Source organism: Cheilinus undulatus, linkage group 6 (assembly GCF_018320785.1).
Source record: "Cheilinus undulatus linkage group 6, ASM1832078v1, whole genome shotgun sequence".
Classification (NCBI taxonomy): Eukaryota; Metazoa; Chordata; class Actinopteri; order Labriformes; family Labridae; genus Cheilinus; species Cheilinus undulatus.
In genome coordinates, this window is record NC_054870.1 from 44,517,319 (window position 1) to 44,537,362 (window position 20,044).

The window sequence follows — 20,044 nt, forward strand, 5'->3', positions numbered from 1 at the left end:
TATGTTTTTTCTTTAAAATTTTGGTATTTCTGATATCATTAGAAGTAAACAATGTGTCGCTTAAAGCAAGTAGTAACAAAAAAGTGAGGTGCGGGGTGAAAAGGAGCAGATTTGTTTTTGAAGAGACACCAAAACAGACTGTTCTGAGAAATACTGTTTAGAGCTGGATTATACAGGGTCAAAAACCTTTGTTGCTTGATCCATATTGTATTTTGACTAAAGTATAGCACAGACATTTCATTTAGACCACAGAGGACTGTGGAAAAATATGATACTGTCCTTTATGAGAAAATGAAAGGTGCTCAGATGAGACTTTCTAGATGGTAAAATTGCATATAAAAAATGTTTTAATGGACAGTTTAATTATTAGAAACAAATAAAAAAAGCCCACACTTTCATTTCCCTCTTTTATTATCTAAACTTCTAAAATCAATGAAAAATAAAATGTAAATCTCCAGGTGTAACAGTTATAGTATTACCTACATTAAGGATTAGTTTATCTAACAATTTGGCAGAAGGATAAAAAAAGAGATGCTTTTAAAAACAATCTTTTTGTTAAGTTAATACAAAGCAGCAGGCGAATCACTCATTCTGTGTGTCCGAAGGTGGAACTGGTATCAGCGCTCCTGTGATGTCAAAGGCATCAATGAGCTCCTGGGAAAAGACAAAGAAATTGTTCATTAAATTACATCCCAAGACAAAAAAGGTTTATTTCTTTGAAGTTCTTCCACTGAACAGGAAAATCTCACCTTCCATATCTTTGGGGTGATTGAGACAATGCCCTGTTTACGGCTGCCTGCGCCTTCAGCTGCCTCCTCACTCTCTTCTACAGGAGCTAAGAAAAAAGCAGACAATATTCGTTAATTCACCTTAAAGCCCAGGTCAGACTGCAGATTTGCAACACGGCAAGACAGTTGCAGACAACAGTTGCAGCTGTATGAGTGGAACTGTCCTCTAAGAAGAAAACAGTTAAATCTGTCATGCGTACAGTCTCTCACATTTTCTGCTGGTGCAGGGTATGTATTTTTTTAACCAATACAAATACCTTTACTTATTTACTACTGATTAATTTAAATGTCTTGACAAACTTTCAAATTTGACATTTCAATTAAATAAACAAAAATTCTGCTGAAATGAAAAAAATATATAGTCAAAAAGTAACAAAATAAAAGCAAAGAGAAGTGAGCAAGAGAAAAGGATCAATAGTGGTATGAAAAAGGACTAAGATCAATAAGGAGTATTGATTGGGGTGCATTATCATAAATATTAACTATTTCAAGTTAACAATCCCCAATAAAAATATAATAAAGTATCCTTACCAATACATGGCAGTTTGTCATCATCCAGATACATCCGTGCCAGCCCATCCTGTAACACAAATAACACTGTCATACCCATGGATAGCCACTAGAGGGCTAAAAATTACTATTAAAGGAACAGTCAGGATTTTTTGAAGTGGGGCAATATGAGGAACTTAAACAACATACTTTTTTTTCACCTTTGTTGGATGGTAAGAAATTATTTTCCGCTGGATGGGTTTCATACAAAACCGCACACAGCCAGTAAAATACAAGTCCTCCATAGAAATGTGCTGAATTTGGAGTATTCTCTCCCCTGTTTCATTTATTAAACACTTTAAGTGATTTCCATTTACAATTAGATTTTTCAGGCTAAGTCCTGCACACTGTCTGCATTGCCACACATGCTGGCAAAGTAACAGTACAGAAAAGTTGCCCACAGGTGTTCATTTTCAAACCTTGTTCACAGCCGAACATAGCATAGCTTCTGGTTAGCCTCTCCAAACAGGATATCGACTGTAGGTATTTTACTGTGTATTGATGAGTAACTCACACAACCTCACTTCAAATGAAATGAACTTTCCTGCTCGGCACAAGCAGCTCACCCTGATCAGAAAAGACGTGTGAAAAATGTTCTCCACCGTGCGGGAAAACGAGCTGGGATCAATGACGAACTCATAATACAACATTGGTGATGTAGCTGTGGTAGAAAAAGAGACAAATACACCAAAAATAATTACACAGTATCAAGAGATTAATGTCCAACAGGCCAAATTTAAACTCACGGTCTTCTTCGTGGTATCTCTTCAGCCATCCCAGGATCCTTTCCACCTCTTTCACGGTGGCATCCTGTTGGGAGTCTTCCATTTTCTTCAGCTGATTTATAAAATCAAACAACATACATTTAAGAAAATAGATAACAGAAGTGGTCAGATCTGTAGGATGACGAGAGGTTAATACATTTATTTTCATATTTAATTATTGGACTAAAACAGGTTCATTCAAATTAGTGGAGCTATGGAAGTGTGACTACTTGAGTTGGCATGATCCTCTTAGCCTCTTTACTCGGTACTCGTCTCTGCCTTTCTATCCTTGGTCTCGGAGGTGGCGGCTCTGCGTGGAATGATCCCCTCCTGATAGATGAAAAGAGTGAAAACCCTGATAAGTAGCAGCAATAATCCAAGGACACTGCAAGAACAACCTTAAAAAAACTCCTAGAATTATTTGTACTTTAAATACATCAAGGTTTTTAATCAATCAGAAAATAAAGGTTTGGTGCAACCAATAGATAAAAGCATAAAAACAAAGAAACAGACAGACTAAGCATGCAAAGAGCTAAAACAGGGGGATTAAAATGCACTTTACTAATCTCTCATGGGGAAATTAAATGTTTACACTCTGTTCTTGGACATATGTAATACTCATAGGCTTAAACACAAACAGGATGATGTGAACATGCATGAATGGAAAGTGTCAGCATGAGTGGCTGCACAAGAAGGAGCACTTCCTGAGTGGTTGGGAGTTTGGTTCCTTGCTCAAGGGCTCCCGGCAGTATTCAAGAATGAACTGGCACCTCACCAGCTACCAGACCAATTTTGAGACTTCAACTGACCAAGACTTCCAGACTGGTTCCCAACCTAAGTCATTACAAAGTCATTACTACTGCCGCCCTTGTACAGCGACTGTTGTCCTCAAAGCTGTGGCTCAAATCTGATCTATTCCCCATTCTCTCTCTCCTTAAATAAAAGAGCCCAAAAAACATACAGATAAAAAATTTGGGGGAAAAAGGTCTTAAATTCAGATTTAATCAAGTCTGCAATAGAAAGTGTTTTTTTAAAGTTAATCATTCATGCAGTAAACAACAACATTCTCCTGGGCTTCTTTCTCCTGTGTCCAAAATCAAAATTAAAAACTGGCTTAATGTGCATCCTATCCTGGGACTCAAGCCCCAGCTGGCACATTTACACACTGCCGCACTCACATGAAGTGGAAGGAGGGCGCCGTCCTGAAACAGCACTCTGCTCTCTTTGCCAGTCTGTGCCAAGCATCTTGAGGAAGGTATCCATCAGCTCCTCCATTCTGCTGATCATCATCATCTTCAAGTCGGTTCAGACCCATGAAGGACAACTGTCAGAGAAGAATAAAGACGGTCACTTTCATACTAACATCACAAACAAACATGTTCCCTTGTTTTTACCCCAAATTTCTATTTCATATTTTATTTTCTCTATTCATCATGCTACTGTCCTTGTGTTAGTTTAGTTTCGCAAAATTAGGGTTCTACGACTTCTTTGTTTTGTGCTTAACTATTTGCACTGACACTATTGTAAGCACACATTGAGCTTAAATTCTTGTATAAACAGATGGAGAGCAAAGGAGAGAGGAGGTGGTGTATCTTGATTGTTTAAAGTTTTTCTTTTTACATCCAGCTGCAGATTTTTTTTTTTTTTTTTTTTTGCTATATCTCAGTAAATGTTGCACGATATTCAATGCTAATAAATCATACAGCATGGGCTGGAACACGTGAGTCCTATCTACAGTTATCATTACAAATTAAGACAACATTTATCTTGAGTTAATTTGTATGACGGTAATTACTTTGCCACGATCAGGAAAGAGACAGGAGCATGTTGCTTGTCTCATCAGTGATTTATTATTTCAGTGTAATAACTTTGAAAATAATTAATGAAGCAGCAAAAAACTTGTTAGGTTAATTGTCAAGTTCAGCCAGACTACCAGGAAAGTAAAGTGAGAACCATGGCACTGCTTAAATTGATCCTGAGATAGTGTTTGTTTTCTTTGAACCCAGATAACCAATTGATTGGTCGATGCATGGGTGTAGCTTCCGTTGATTAAGCTTTCCTTTGGTTGACTACAGGCCGAGTACTTTAAATAATGTTTACATCATTATCTGACTTACAAGGTGCTGAGCGTAAGCAGCGGGATCAAAAGCAGTGCCCTCAGAAAACAGCAAGCTGGCCTTCTCCTTCCCAAGGTCTGTGGCCACAACGAGGAGCTGAGCATCCAATGCTGCTTCTCTTGCTTGTTTGACTGTCCAGAAAAAAACAAACAAACATGAAAATCAGACTGAGCAAGATGTACGGTTGCATGAAGACTAGCATCACTGGTGAAACAGGCCATTGGTATCATGAAAAAGCCTAGCATTATAACCCATGTTTTGTGATTTTATGTTAAGATTTAAATGAATCCACATAAACTGATGTGGCTGGTACAATAAGAATGTATGCTTTTAAGAGAATGTTACATTTGTGATCCTTACCATCTTTGAACAGTTTGTTTGCCTCTTCTAAAACTTCTGTAAGTTTGTTGTTGGAGAGACAAACCATGTCTTCTCTGTTTTCTGTAACAGGAGAAAACACACAAAATGTTTGTCAACAAATAAATCACAACAACCCAAACTTGCCTCTGCTCTCTACTCACGTTGTATTGTGTTGATGAGGTCTCTGTACTTGCTCCGGATTTCTCTCCTGAGTCCGGGGTCGTTGTCATCGTCCTCCGGGTTACCGGGGTCGAAGGCACCCTCATCTCGGTCCCGGTTACTAGCCTGATGTTGACCGCCTCTCCTCCGGCTGGTAGTACCATTCTGCTGAGGACATTCCTCATCCTCATCACCAACTCTGACTCTCTTCATCTTCAACGTACGTCAGTTAGCTCACCGTTTGTGTGAGCTGTGTTAAGAAAGAGAGATGTCAAACTTAAAACAACGTGCCCTTCAAAGCTGCATCTATTAGCTGAAACAATCTATATAACCCCTCCGTCGACATTCGCTCTTAATGTAAAGCTAAGTGGCTCTTCGTTTGCTGAATTAGACAGTGTGCTGTTTTAAACGCCAACCAAACATAGCCGTTTGACTGAAACAAGAGTCAAAGATTATAAAAATGTCAAGATGTTTCTCCGCTACGCCAGCTCACTTTCAAAGCATTCAAGTCATGTTTAAGACCTTTGTAAAACTAACTGCCACTTGTTCAAACCTTTGGTCTTGGTGGCTTTAGATAACAACTATGTGTCTTTTTTATCAGGCTGTAACCACAGAAATCTGGTGAACCAACCGTCAGTTTATAAATACTTAACATGTACTAATACAAGCTAGCGATGCCTTTTCCCCAACGTAGAACGCTACATTATACCTAAAAAAGTGGTAAGCCTAACGAGCCATGTTAAAAGCAGCAAAAATGCCAAAACATCACATTCCCTTAACGGAATATTTTTCCGAATTACTTAAAACGTTGGCCAAGCGTGCAACTGATGATAACACGGAAGTACACATCTTTACTCCTCTTGTCTCAACCGCTTTCATCTTTGGTCCGAGCTAACGTTGGTCGAATTTAGCTAGAAAATCAGTTGCTGTAGCTGCCGTTAGGGCCGTTAACATCTCTGAATCTTCTACTGTAGAGGGGGCCCGGCTAAATGTAAACCTTTGGAGCTCTCGTTTTTTTTATAAACTTAAACTGTTTGTTTTTTTTTTTCTTTGAGGAAGCGGCAACATACCTGCGACAGCGCGCCTTAGCATTTCATCAACATTGATGACGACGAAGTTAGTTTTGTTTTTGCAGTTTCCTTCCTGAGCGAGATGACGCGCAAAACGGGCTGTAATCAATGATAAAATAATAAACAAAGGTGGAAATGTACACGACTATTGTACTCAGGTAAAAGTAACGTTACTCTGGTTAAAACGTACTTTAGATAAAGTAAAAATGCTGGTTAATAAATCTACTCATTTAAAAGTTAAAATGTAGATCATCTAAAGTTAATTTTAGTTCTGAGTAGCTACAAGGGTAAAGTAATTTAGGGAAATAATCTGCGATTATTTTCCCCAATTTTGCATAGTGACATGCAATTATTTTTAAGTTCCCCATTTTGTTTTGTTTTGTTTTTCAACAAACAAAAGCAATAAATCATCTTTAATTTTAAACAACACAATATTATATAGATTAAACATAAACTGTCCTTCGTGTAGGCTGGGCATTAAGGATGACATAATGAATCAGTATGAATTACATATCTTTATTCATCTACTTTGATCATCCTGAGAAGCTACTGGGGAGTTGTACAACACACACACACAACCACAAAAATAAAATAATAAAACAAAACAAACAAAAAAAAATACTCAGATGCAGTATATGAATATATGTTTTAAGTTTCTCCACTTCCGATAATAATAAAAAATAAAAACGACGACAACTATAAAAATAATAATATAATAGGGCATTTTGATAATTGCTTCATAAAAGGCATAATGTTTTAAGTGTTTCAATGTTTCAAGTAATTACATGGCAAAATGTACTTGAATAAAAACCATTACTTTTAATGTTTTAATGTTTAATGTTAATCTTTTTCACGTATTTACATCTAAATAAAGTTTCCTAATCCAGGAACAGCTGTAGGCTATGAATGATGCGGACGTAAATAGTAATGGTTTGATGGTTTCAAAACAAAACAAAGGTTTAAAATTAAAATGTTGTAAAAATATTTTAAATCGTAATTTACCCTCAGATTTTCTTTGAGGTCTAACGAATCAGAAACTGACTTCAGTAACCCTCGACAACATCAGCCCATTGGACGAGAGGGAAAGCGTGTAAGCAACGGGGCGGTCCTCCCAGGTGTCTCCTGACCAGCAGAGGGCGCTCTATTGTAAGTTCAGTTTGATGACGACTCTCTTTCTTGCGAATTCGTTGGTTTGTTACCAAGGAAACCTAAGCGTCTCCTTCCCCCATCACTATCAGCTGTTGAACACAACAGCTGATTACGGGATTACTTTCTTAGTATTGGAGATTTAAGTAGGAAAAAATATTGTTTATTTCACTTTGATTTTTTTTCCAATTTTATTTCATCATTGTTATATCCTTAAATATTGGGACAGCATTTCAGGTTTGTTGTCGTGTATTATCGTTGTGTGTTTGTGTATGCTGTCGATCAGGGCTTCCCAGTGATAAAAAAAAAAAAAATACAAAGAGGGAGGACATAAAATTAAAGACTAAATGGGTCGTATTGCATAACACAACTTCACAGGCCTACATCTAAATATAAATGCAGGTTACATACAGTCATATAGGCTAGAGGTTAAAGGGGAGAAAAGGGTGATTTGTGCTGTTAGCTGATTGGTTGAGCCTGTCATGATTTACTGTCACTGTCTCCTTTGTCAGTCTAATATGTTCTAGCATGTCCAGGTTAATTATTAGATATCTCTAAGTGACAGGGACAGTTTTTTTTCCTTTAATACATACAGTGGTTAAAATGATGTCAGTATTTTATGTTATTATGGGCATCTTTGGTCATCTTAAGTCATTTATGTCATGTTTTTTTAGAATTGAATAAAAGTGCTTCATTGTGTTCTTTTGCATGCAACGTAGGGGTGGGAGAAAAAATCGATACAGCATAGTATTGCGATATTTTGACTACCGATATATCGATTGTTTCATCCACCAAGTATCGTTCTTTTCAAATTAATTGCTAATATGACCTGAAGTCTATGATAATGGAAAATAAAATTAATTGTTTGGACAACTGTTTGTCCAGTGAGGTTGGCAGAGGTGACGGTCCTAGAGCAGGAGAAAGTTAGTACAACAAACATGGCAGCACCAGGGGAAGGACATTAGGAATGCAAGCAGAGCATGAATGAGATGGGCATGACACATGAGGTTTGCAAGAAGTGCTACAAGGAAATAAAATACTGCAGAAATATGACAAACATGAGGGCAAGACTAATGATAAATCAGTTAAACAGTTGAAAAAAAATAGTATAGACTGCAATATATGTTATCGCAGTACTTTCTGTATTGCAAAATGTTTAAAATCGCAATAATATCGAATCCTGACCCAAGTGTCATGATAATATTGTATACAACCCCACCCCTAATGCCAAGCACAGTACTTGTCTGACTTGTTGACTAGTTGTGATCTCTTTCTTTGAACTGTTTGATGAAGCAGGTATAAACCTTTTCTTTTTGCTCCACCATGTTGTTTATTTTAAGGGAAAAAAATCAACTTTCACAGTCTCTTCTAAAGCTCAAAAAAATTCTGAAACATGGAAAATAATACTTTCCTAATGGCATATCAGCTCCCTTCAAAATTATTTAAATCAACCAAGAATTGCACTGTATAGAAAAAGTGTTTTGCCACCTGACCATTACACCAACAGAGACCGTAGTGACATCATATTCAGATCCATATAATATGATATGGAGTTGCTTCCCTTTTGCAGCTTTAACAGCCTTCACTCTTCTTGGAACGCTTTCCACAACATTTTGGAGTCTGGGAATTTGTGCCTATTCATTCTGCAGAGCATTTATGAGGTCATGTGCTGATGTTGGATGAGAAGGCCAGGCTCAAAAACTTCATTCAAGTTCATCCCAAAGGTGCTTGATAGAGTTAAGGTTGGGGCCCTGTGCAGACCAGTTAAGTTATGTCTGTATAGTCCTTGCTTTGTGCACAGGGGCACAGTCCTGTTGGAATAGAAAAGGGTCTTCCCCAAACCATTGCCACAAAGTTGGAAGTATAGCATTGTCTAAAAATGTCTTGGTATGTTCAAGCCTTAATATTGCCATTCGCTGGAGATAAGGGGCCTGGCCCAAACCCTGAAAAACAGCCTCACCATTATCCCTCCTCCACTAAACATCTTAATAATTGGTTGTTCTGCCCTCAGTGGCAACAACTGCAGGCAAACATTTGTGATAAGTGGAAGTGAGTCTTCACCACTGTGAGGGACTTTTAGCCTGCTGCATTGCAGAATTGTTTTAATTTTGCCACACTGGAGGGTTTTTGAGCATAAACAATCTGTTTAAGATCATACCACAGGATCTCAATTTAAGTCTGGACTTTGACTAGGCCACCCAGAACAGCCAGTCAGAGGTGAACTTGCTGGTGTGTTTTGAATCATTGTCCTGCTGTATAACCCAAGTGTGTATGACCTTGAGGTCACAAAATGATGGCCGGACATTTTCCTTCAAGATTTTTCTGGTAGAGAGCAGAATAAATGGCTCAGTCAATTGCCGCAAGCCATCCAGGTCCTGAAGCAGCAAAGCAGCCCCAGACCATAACACAACCACCACCATGTTTCACTGTTGGTGTGATTTTCTTCTTATGAAATATTGAGTTTTACTCAAGAAGTAATGAGACGCACACCTTCCAAAAGTTTAACTTTTGTCTCGTCAGTCCACAGAATATTTTCTCAAAAGTCTTGGGGATCATCAAGATTTATGTTTTGATAAATGTAACACAAGCCTTTGTGGGTTTTTTTTTTTTTTTTTTTGTCAGCAGTAGTTTTCTCCTTGGCTTCTCCCATGGATGCCATTTTTGCCCAGTCTCTCTCTTATTGTGAAGTCATGAGCACTGACCTTAACTGAGTCAAGTGAGTAATTTGGTTGGCTGGCCTCTCCTAGGAAGGTTCACCACTGTTACAAGTTTTCCCCATCTGTGGATATTAGCTCTTGCTGTGGTTCGCTAGAGTCCCAAAGCCTTTGAAATGGCTGTGTTAACCTTTCTAAACTGATAGATGTCAATAACTGCACCATGTGTATTACCTCTAGCACTGCATGACGGCACCTGTTTCCAACTTGGCCCCCAGCAGAGGGCGCTCATGTTGCACAAAGTACTAGTCCCAGTGGAAGTTCATTAAATCATCAGCAGTGTTTACACAAAGTAGTAAATAGTGTCCTGGCCTGGCACTCTGGTGGATGAGATTATTGATCTCAGTGAGGTTTCCTGGTTAGATAAATTTAGATCACTGAAATAAGTACAGTTGTTTGTACATTTTGTTAAACATACATTAAAAAGAGTGCCATATAAAACACATCAAAAACTCTGATGAACACAACATATTAAACATAACAAAATGAACTGAATGTATCCCGTCATGTGTAATCTATAAATAGAGCTCAACTGTTAACAGTCTGTCCTTTGTTACAGCTGAGGTGAAGACATGTCTGGAAATCCTCAGTTAATCCCTCCATGACCTCTCCAGGCTGAGCACCTGAGACAATGTGTTGGAGTACGAGCACAGGGACAACTTCACCTGTTTGAGGCCAATACCTGGATGAATTTGGCAGCAATGGAGGAGCAGAGGTCCACCTCCTCTGGTCTCCGCTTGGACCTGAACAACTTTGACTCAGCTGAGGCAGAGAAGAGTCGGTATGTCTTAACGAGCCCACGCTCTCTGGAGTCCTGTGCTCGGTTGGGTATCAAACCGGTTGAACTCTTAATCAAATCTCTGAATGAGCTGATAGCTGAGCAGCAGGATTTGCCCTTTGAGGCTGTAAGAGTCATGCACGAGTCCTACGAAAAGGAAAGAAACAAGCTTTTACAAATGTGCCGGGAGGAGAGGGAGAGGATTATCAGGGAGGGTTGGGGCAGGTGGCCACATGGTGGGAGAGTGTCAGCCCTGGAAGCGAGGGACGATTCAAGGCTTTCAACAGGACCAGTCCTGTATGCAGATCTGTGCTTGAAAGGGAAAACTATGAGCAGATCGCCATGTAACTCCCACAAAGACAGAAGTACGGTGTGCAGCTTCAGCCTGGGAGACCTCAGACACTCCCCAAAGACTGAGAGGAAACTGGCAAAGCTCACCAAAGACATCAAGAAGGAGATGTGTGTGACTTTGCCTGAGAAAGACCGCAAGATAGCAGCTCTGATGCTGGTGAAGCATGAGGAGGAGGAAGCCAGTCTGAAGTTCTCACAGCAAGAGGAACAGGAGAGGCAGGAGGCAAGGAGGCAGGAGGAAGCCAGGCGTGCCCAGGCTGAGAAGAAGAGACGGAGGAAGCTGAGGCAGAGTATGAAGCGTTGGTATGAGGAGCTGGAGGCCCGCAGGTAGGACTGGGATGGTATGCCTTTGCTATGCTACCATTTTAACACCATGCATGGATGCTAATTTGATTTGTATTGCAATCGTGAAGTATTACGATTCAATAGAAATGAAGATTGCAATTTTTACTCCCTTAAAAAAAAGTCACATAATACAAGTAAAGAATATCATGAGTAATATTCTCAAAAACAATGCACATCACATGTGAGTCAGTCTTTGCTTTTCATCATCTGTTTTTCTTACCGTCAAACACTCAGCTGCAACATCAAGATGATCTGTTCCTGCAAATTAAAGGTCTCTTTAAACAGTACCAACTGAGAGATGTCAGTAGCACACCTGTATATCATTAATAGCATTGTAACTAAGGGGCGCAGATGGCCTAGTGGTTAGGTTGCACCCCATACATGGGTGGCCCAGGTTCGAGTCCAGCCTGTGGCTCCTTTCCCGCATGTCTCTATCTAAATCTCTCATCCATATTTCCAACTGTCCTACTTTCTAAATAAAGGCAGAAAAAGTCCAAAAAATAAATTCATATAATATATGCAGTCCATTCAGAAAATATTCAGACCCCCTTCACTTTATTCTATTTTGTTATGTTGCAGGCTGTAACAGTCAAAAGAAATCAGCTTTATTCTCATGAATCTACACTCATTACCCTATCATGACAAAGTTAAAGCAGACTTTTAGAAATGTTTGCAAATTTATGAAAAATAAAAAAACCTGAAATATCCTCTTGACATAAGTATTCAGACCCTTTGCAAAGAACACTTGAAATCTAGCTAAGGCACCCTAACCCTAACCTTAACCCTCCTATTTATATTGATCATTGCTGAGATTTTTATGCAACCTTGATTGGAGTCCCTTTGGTAAATTAAACTGATTAGACATGATTTGGAAAGCCACACACCTCTCTATAGAAGACCTCACAGCTGACAATGCATAGCAGAGCAAAAACCAAGCCATGAGGTCAAAGAACTGCCTGCTGAGCTCAGAGAGAGGCAGGGCACAGATCTAGGGATGGCTACAAAACATTTCTGCTGCACTGAAGGTTCCCAAGAGCACAATAGCCTCCAATATTCTCACATGGAAGAATTTTGGCTCAACCAGGACCCTTCCAAGAGCTGGCCACCGAGCCAAACTGAGCAAAAATGAGTGATTAGGAGAATCAGACCTCAACAGAGTGCCAAAAAGTGGGACGGTGTGAGTCCATTTTTTTGGGACCCTTTCCAACTTTTGCACTATGGAAACACAAAAAAATTGTGTGCCGTGCCACACAGAACTGAACCGCTCAGTGGAAATGACCTATGAGAGAGGTGATCCAGAACCAGTTGTTAACTCTGACTGAACTCCAGAGATCCTGTGTGGAGATGGGACAAAGTCCTAGAAAGACAACCATCACTGCAGCCCTTCACTGACCTGTGCTTTATGGCAGAGTGGCCAGACAAAGCCTTTCCTCAGTGCAAAACACATGAAAGCACACTTGGAGTTTGCAAAAAAAGCACCTGATGAAACCAAAATTGAACTTTTTGGTCTCATTGCCTGTTCAGTACCATGCCAGCAGTGAAGCATGGTGAAGGCAGCATCATGCTGTGGGGGTGTTTTCCAGCAGCAGGGACTGGGAGATTGGTCATGTCAGAGATATCCTCAATGAAAACCTGTTGGGCAGTGCTCAGGACCTCAGACTGAGCCCAAATGGAAGTCTCTGCTCAGTGCAAAACACATGAAAGCCCGCTTGGAGTTTTCAAAAAACTCCAAATGAATGCCAAGTGGGCTTTCATGTATTTTGCACTGCGTAAAGGTTTCCGTCTTGTACTCTGGCTATAAGCCCAGGTTGGTGAAGGGATGCAGTGATGGTTGTCCCTCTGGAACTTTTACACATCTCCTTGCAGGATCTCTGGAGCTCAGTCAGAGTGACAGGTTCTTGATTGGCTCTCTTACTAAGGCTCTTCTCCCCCGATTGCTCAGTTTGGCCAGGTGACCACCTTAGAAAAGTCCTGGTTGTGCCAAACTTCTTCAATTTGAGAATTATGAAGGCCACTGTGTTCTTGAGAACCTTTAATGCAACAGATTTTTTTTTTGTGTATCCTTCCCCAGATCTGTGCCTTGCTTGTTCCTGCCGGCATGCACAGTCTCTTCAGTCTGATCTCAACTCACACTGTGGTTGATCCCAGAAATTTTCAATCAATTCAATCAATGTTTTGGTCCCACTTTTACTTGCAGGAGACTGAGAGAGAGGCAAGAGAAGGAGAAAATGGTACAACTGAAGCAGGAGGTTGTAATGCAAGAGGACAGATGGAGAAGGTTGAAGGAGGAGGTGGAGGAGCAGCGGAAACAGAAGATGGAGGCTGCACAGAGAGAGGCAGAAGGACGCAAACGTTACCAGGAGCAGCTGCTGAAAGAGAGGGAGGAGCTGGAGAGAAGGGAGCGAGAGAGGGAGAGACAGGTAGCAGCAGAGAGGGAGCATAAGGCCAGGAGGAGCAGAGCCATGCTGGACAAGAAAGAGAGGAGGAGGCTGCAGGAGGAGAATCGTAAGGAGCTGCTCAAACATGTTCTGCTCAAACAGCAGTTGGAACAACAGCTGGAGGAAGAGGAGGCGCAGAGGAGGAGCAAATTAGAGAGGAAGCTTCAGCGTTCCTGTGAGAAACGGGCCAGGGTTACAGAGGAACGGCTGAGGGAGCTGAAGGAGCGGGCAGCTCAGGAGGAAGAGCAGATTCAGAGAGCACAGCTAAGGGCAAAGCTGCAAAACATCCAGGAGCTCACACACAAACAGATCCTGATGGAGCTGAGTCAGAGACGCATGGAGAGAGCCGCCATGTACGCCGCCATCCAACGCCATTCCAGAACCCTGCAGACACAACAACACAACAAACACAGACAGCTGTGCCACCAGAGACTTAGGGAGAGCATCCAGAGAGAGGAGGAGGAGGAGAGGAAGGTCAGGGAGAGCAACATCTATATGAAGGAGTGGAGGAGGGAGAGGTTAAGAAGGCAGAGGGAGCAGATACAGGAGGAGGCACACAGGCTGGCCCGGGCCTGCTTCCACATGAGGGACAGAGTGAGGCAGCAGACACACAGACGGACGTTTGATCAGATGGCTCTGGAGGCTCAGCTGACTGCCTCCATGAGCCACATGAAACTATGAAAGGCATGACTAACCATCCTGAGTTTATAGGAGCACCTCCTCTAACAGTCTTCAGGATAGTTCGGCTACAAAACACACCACTCATATGTTGTAAAGGGGAGACACAGTTTAGGGTTCTGAATGTTCAGAAGCTTCTTGAACTGGTAGCACTGATTTTTTTTTTATTAATTAAAGGTCATGCACAAGTGTTGTCAGGGCTCAGCATCCTGAGCACAAAAAAGCCCTCAGCATCAGCTGCTTTTTGTTGCTGCTCTCACTTGGTCAATTAAGCTAAACTAAAAACAGGGCAATGCTCTTCAATGCCGCAAAACCAGCAATATCAGCAGCAATGACAGAGGAGAAACTATTATGACTTGACTATTATTATGACTATTATGACTATTAGAGGGTCAAGTTTTCAGGTCGACAGATGCTGCTAATGGAGTTGAATTCAAAGTGCTTTTTAAACCAAGAGACGAAAAAAAACAATACAGTGCATCAGGATACAAACCCATCAGTACGGTGCCAAACTACGTCAAACCAAGAGATACAATAGGATTAAACAATACGATACAATGATACTATAAGACACAGTACCATATAGTTTCTTATGTTTCATTTTATATGTTATGATACAATGCAATATTTGATTATGCAATATGATAACATACAATAATGTGATTCAGTTTGATATAATACGATCCAATTCGATATGGTACTCTACAATACAGTAGGATGCAATATGATTAGCTGATATGATACAATGGACTGATACGGTACACCACCATAATACAATGTAATAATACAGTAAAAACGATACATCACTATATATTACAATACAAGGTGATGCAATACAATACAAAAAGATAGATATCATAAGGTACGGCACTATTTAATATAATGATCAATATAATGATACTACATGATGATACAAAACAATGATCAATATGACGACACCGAACAGTAAAATGGTTTGATAAGATGATATAATACGTTGACATGATACAGTACAATGATAGCATATGATGAGTCAATATGAAGATACCATACTGTACAATACTGTATGATAAGATATGATGATAGAGAATGATAGGATATGCTACAATGAAATGATACATTATGATGATATTCCATGATGATATAATCCAAGAATATGATATGAGGCAATGCATTGCAATATAACACGATATGATTGATGCAGTACAAAACAATACATTCCACAGGATACTATACAAGGCGTTATTGCCATTATATGGAATGTGGAACAAATTATGATGGGCAGGGGTCATCAACTCCATTTGCACAAGAGCCAGATTTTTCTTGACTGATGCTGTTGGGGCCGAACATTGAAATTAACTACAACAAAAATCAATATTCAGCCCTTATCACCTTTACTGCAGCCAGCCACAAGGGGGCAATTGAAATATTTTAGCTACATATATCTGGACCTCTCATGATGTCCATTACTAAGTTTGATACTAATATAATATGTCATGATTGGCCAAAAACACATGGAGGAAACATATCTTCAGTGTAGATTCTCAGAAAGAGAAATTGCATTCTCAAAAGGACTTACATGGAAAACTGATGTGAAAAACCACAGCTTTAAGTAAGATAAGACTGTCAGGTATATGTCTACCATGCCAACTTAAAAATACTATACAGGGGTGCTTCTTGTTTGAGAAGTTGCTGAGTTAGATATTTTATTTAAACTGTAAGGAAAAAAGTTAAACAATGACATACTGGGATGCGAATGGCCCAGTGGTATGGCTGTGTCCCATGTACATGGATGGCCCAGGTTCAAGTCAGCCGCTCCCTTCCTGCATGACATCGCAAAGTGCAGTGGATGTGGAAACGTGCATAAAACAGCAGCAAAATAGACAAATCTGTAATGCCTCTAACATGATGAATGTGCACTAAGCAAAAGACAGCAGCAGTGAAATATGTAAACATAAGTACACAGCAGTACTGTCTAAACAATTACAGGTGCAAGGCAGTTGTACAAGATGTGCATGAAGTGTAGATCCACCAGAGCAGAGATATGGACATGTGAGCACACGAGAGGAATGTGGTCATCTTCAGGTTCTTCAAAACTGGTTTTCATTTTTGTGAATTAACTATAAATTGAACTAAACTTTAAAACCATCCTTTTAGTCCAAAAATAAGGCGTGTTTCATGAACCTGACATGTAAGTGTGCAAATGTGTGCCAGGGTGCAGGTGGAAGGTGAATACTGGGGCCAGAGCTGCACAGGGGCCCTCAAAAATGCCTTCAATCATTAACTGATCAACATGTAAAGTGGTGTAAGAAGTGAAACAGTCAAAGCTTCTTATGCAATAATGCCTTGCCGAAAGAGTCCTTCAGATTGTGCCATTCATACATTTCTCTATTGACTTATAAATCTCTAAATGTAACATCAACAAGCTTGAGATGACCTTGTAGCTGCCTTCTTTTGAAATAATAAAGATGGGTTCAGTTACAAAGTGGTCTACCACTGTAAGAATACATCAGACTTTATCAATCTTTATTAAGCCTTGAAAATGACTGTAGGTTAAAGGCATTGATGATGATGCTTTAATACAAAAACGCACAATTTTAAACAAACCAGGAAAAATTAGTGAAGTTTTCACATTGTGGTAAAGTGGTGTCTTTATTTTCCACAGAAATAAGTGTCACTTTTAAGAGTGTTTGTTAGTTATTCCATGATTTTAGAGCAAATGTGGGTTTCCCTGGTTCAGTCGACCCACTGGAGTTGTATCAGTAGACAGATGTGGATGTTTTGAGCATATTAGGACTGTAGACCAGAGAGTAAGGAGTTAACTTGTGTTCTGTAAACATCTGAGTGCTCGAAGGCTGACGTCAGTGTTGTGAATTTGACATGAGCAGTCAGTGGAGGGCAGATAAGAGAGGAATTATGGGGGAATTTAGGGTGGTTGAGGGTGAGTCAGAGTGCAGTGCCATGGTGAACTTAAGACGAACCGGATTGTTGGTTCACAAGAGGCTGATAATTGTTTTTCTTCGGCCCTCTGACTTTGGACTGTCTAAACACATCACCATATCCCACTGGGAGATTTCTTTTAATTTAAGAAGCGATTAAGGCAGGAACACTGATTGTATTTGTTTATATAAAGAATGGGGATGCCCTGATAAAATTATTAGGAATATTGACAATTTAAATTGACTGAAAAAAAATGCTACAGCTCTCATTTTTCAGTCAGTACAAGTAACTCAAGTTTATCAGTCATTTTAATAATGCACTAAAGTCAATGCTGCTTGTAATCTGTTTTCACAAGTTTCCACTGGGACTGGAGCTTAGTGTAACATGAGCGCCCTCTGCTGGGTCCGCTGCAGACTTGAGCAGTGCAGCCTGTGTTTTGTTGCCATTTTGGACTTTGCTGTGTATTCATAATCAGATCTGCTAAAATACTTTTAAATACAAGTATATTTCTTGTTAAATATCATATATGTCTATGTCATGTTTGTAAGAATCTCCTACACCAATGAGAAACGTTATCATTATTTTTTGTTTTACCATTTTTTTTTTGTTTGTTTGTTTGTTGTTTACCACAGCAGTGGCTTTGAGAGACCTGACATACGTCTATTATAATAAATGACCTGCTTGTGCCAAAAGTCAAAGTTTATGCCTGGTTTATGACACAATGAAAGACAGAGAACTTGACCACTACAGTGCCTATAAACCTGTTTACTGATTTTATAAATAAATCATGGTCAACATAATTTGGCTTTTTTTTGACAAAAAATAATAATATTGTCAAAGTGGAAACAGATTTCTACAAAGTAATGTCAATTAAACAAAATATGTGATGTAAAATTAGTGACTCACCCCCTTCAAGTCAATATTTGATAGCGGCACCTTTGGCTGCAATCACAGCACTGAGTCTGTGTGGATAGATCTGTCAGGCTTACACATCTTGTCACTGTAATTTGTCTCCATTCTTCTTTGCAAACATGATCAAGTTCTGTCAGGTTACTCGGGATCCTGTGTGAACAGCTCTTGTCCAGCCACCAATTCTGTTTTCGATTGAAGTTTGGACATTGACTCAGCCACTCCAGGACATTCACCTTGTTGTCTCTAAACTGTTTCTGCATAGCTTTTTTGTTTGCTTTGGGTCATTGCTTTGCTGGAAAATAAATCTTCTCCCAAGCCGTTGTCTCTTGGACTGACTGGATAAGATTGCCCTCCAGGATTTTACTTTCCAAGCTTTCCAGGGCTGTCTGTTGAGAAGCATCCCCACAGCATGATGCTGCCACCACAGTGCTTGGGGGATGGTGTGTGTGATGTGTTTGTGCATGTGCAGTGTTGGTGTCCATCAAACACAGCATCTTGTCTGATGGTCAAGCAGCACCATTTTGGTCTCATTAGACCAAAGAACTGTCGTCCACTTGACCATGGAGTCTCCCACATGTCTTTTGGGGAACTCTAGTTTTCTTTAACGGAGGCTTTCTCTTTGCCACTCTCCCATAAAGCTTTGGTGAAGAACCCAGGCAAATGTTGTTGTCTGTAGAGTCTCTCCAATCTCAGCTGCTGAAGCTTGGAACTCTTCAGGGTAGTCATAGGTGTCTCTCTCACTAGTCTCCTTCTTTTACACTCACTCAGTTTGTGAGGATGGCCTGATCTAGGCAGATTTACATATATGCCATATTCCTTCCATTTCTTGATGATGGATTTAACTGAACTCTGGGGGATGTGCAGTGCCTTAGAAATTTAGTTGCATCCATCCCTTGATTTATACTTTTCAATGACCTTTTCTCTGAGTTGCTTGGAGTGTTTTTTGTCTTCATGGTGTAATGGTAGCCAGGAATACTGATTAACCAGTGGCCGAACTTTGCAGACACAGGTGTCTTTATACTACAACCACTTGGGACACATTAATTTCACTCTGGTGATCCTCATTTCACTAATTGTGAGACTAACTAGCACCAACTGGCTGGACCTCTGTCGAATTAGGTCAGTCACTTTTAAGGAGGTGAATATTTATGCAGTCACTTATTTTACGTCAAATATATATATATATTTAGATTTTTATTTTTGGGCTTTTTCGTGCCTTTATTAGAGAGAGGACAGTGGACGGAGTTGGAAATGGGGAAGAGAGCGGGAAGAGACATGCAGGAAATAGTGCCACAGGTTGGATTCGAACCCGGGTCACCTGCGTACATGGTGCGTGCCCTCACCACTCGACTACTGGCGCGCCCACATCAAAGATTTTTATTTGATTGACATTACTTTGTAGAAATCTGTTTTCACTTTGACACCAAACAGTATTTTTTTTGTCATTCTTTCCCTTAAAAAGACTAATCATATTGACCACAATTGATTTATAAGATCAATCAAAGGGGGTGAATACTTTTTTATGGGCACTGCATGTTTACAACCTCAAAATTACAAAAATACATGATGGATACCATTTTTAGTCATGCAAGGAGCTGAACTAAAAGTATAACATTCATGTATTTGATTAAGAACTGTTAAAATCTTGACATTAAAACAGATGATTCTACTCCTGTTTCATTGTTCATTCATTTACTATACTCAGTGAACATTTTATAGCCTATCGAGAAGAAATAGTTTTTTAAAAGTCCAACCGTCACGAGGAAAATTCCCAGGATGCAAGATTGCCAGTACAGCCCAGATATCACTAAGTACCTTCCAGTGTTTTACCTTTTGAATTTTGTTTCCATGTTTATGTTTGAAACTGCCACGGCTCAACTTGGCACATCCATGCCAAGATGTAGAGGGATGTTGTTTAAAGTCAGGTGCAACCCGACGCACTGGCAATAAAAAATG

The 20,044-nt window shown here is 39.9% G+C and overlaps 2 protein-coding genes across 2 annotated transcripts; one reads left to right on the forward strand and one right to left on the reverse strand.

Moving 5' to 3' along the window:
- Positions 1-393: 393 nt before the first annotated feature.
- On the reverse strand, positions 394-5,876 carry nsmce4a (NSE4 homolog A, SMC5-SMC6 complex component). The gene is made up of 11 exons (XM_041788936.1): positions 5,808-5,876; positions 4,740-4,987; positions 4,579-4,659; positions 4,219-4,349; positions 3,280-3,425; positions 2,332-2,431; positions 2,084-2,174; positions 1,904-1,998; positions 1,320-1,368; positions 750-835; positions 394-654 (listed from the first exon to the last, which is right to left on the reverse strand). The coding sequence occupies exons 2-11, from the start codon at positions 4,948-4,950 to the stop codon at positions 583-585; spliced, it is 1,062 nt and encodes a 353-aa protein (XP_041644870.1). The 5' UTR covers positions 4,951-4,987; positions 5,808-5,876; the 3' UTR covers positions 394-582.
- Positions 5,877-10,368: 4,492 nt separating this feature from the next.
- LOC121510621 (coiled-coil domain-containing protein 177) lies at positions 10,369-14,260 on the forward strand. The gene is made up of 2 exons (XM_041788752.1): positions 10,369-11,123; positions 13,339-14,260. The coding sequence occupies exons 1-2, from the start codon at positions 10,369-10,371 to the stop codon at positions 14,258-14,260; spliced, it is 1,677 nt and encodes a 558-aa protein (XP_041644686.1).
- Positions 14,261-20,044: the final 5,784 nt, after the last annotated feature.

Bases quoted from the DNA above. Each gene is read 5' to 3' on its own strand.
- nsmce4a (XM_041788936.1), bottom strand. From the start codon at position 4,950: ATGAAGAGAGTCAGAGTTGGTGATGAGGATGAGGAATGTCCTCAGCAG. The intron at 4,660-4,739 runs GTGAGTAGAGAG...CTCCTGTTACAG, and splicing joins CCTCATCAACACAATACAAC to AAAACAGAGAAGACATGGTT. The intron at 2,432-3,279 runs GTGAGTGCGGCA...TTCATCTATCAG, and splicing joins GCGCCCTCCTTCCACTTCAT to GAGGGGATCATTCCACGCAG.
- LOC121510621 (XM_041788752.1), top strand. From the start codon at position 10,369: ATGGAGGAGCAGAGGTCCACCTCCTCTGGTCTCCGCTTGGACCTGAAC. The intron at 11,124-13,338 runs GTAGGACTGGGA...TTTTACTTGCAG, and splicing joins GAGGAGCTGGAGGCCCGCAG to GAGACTGAGAGAGAGGCAAG.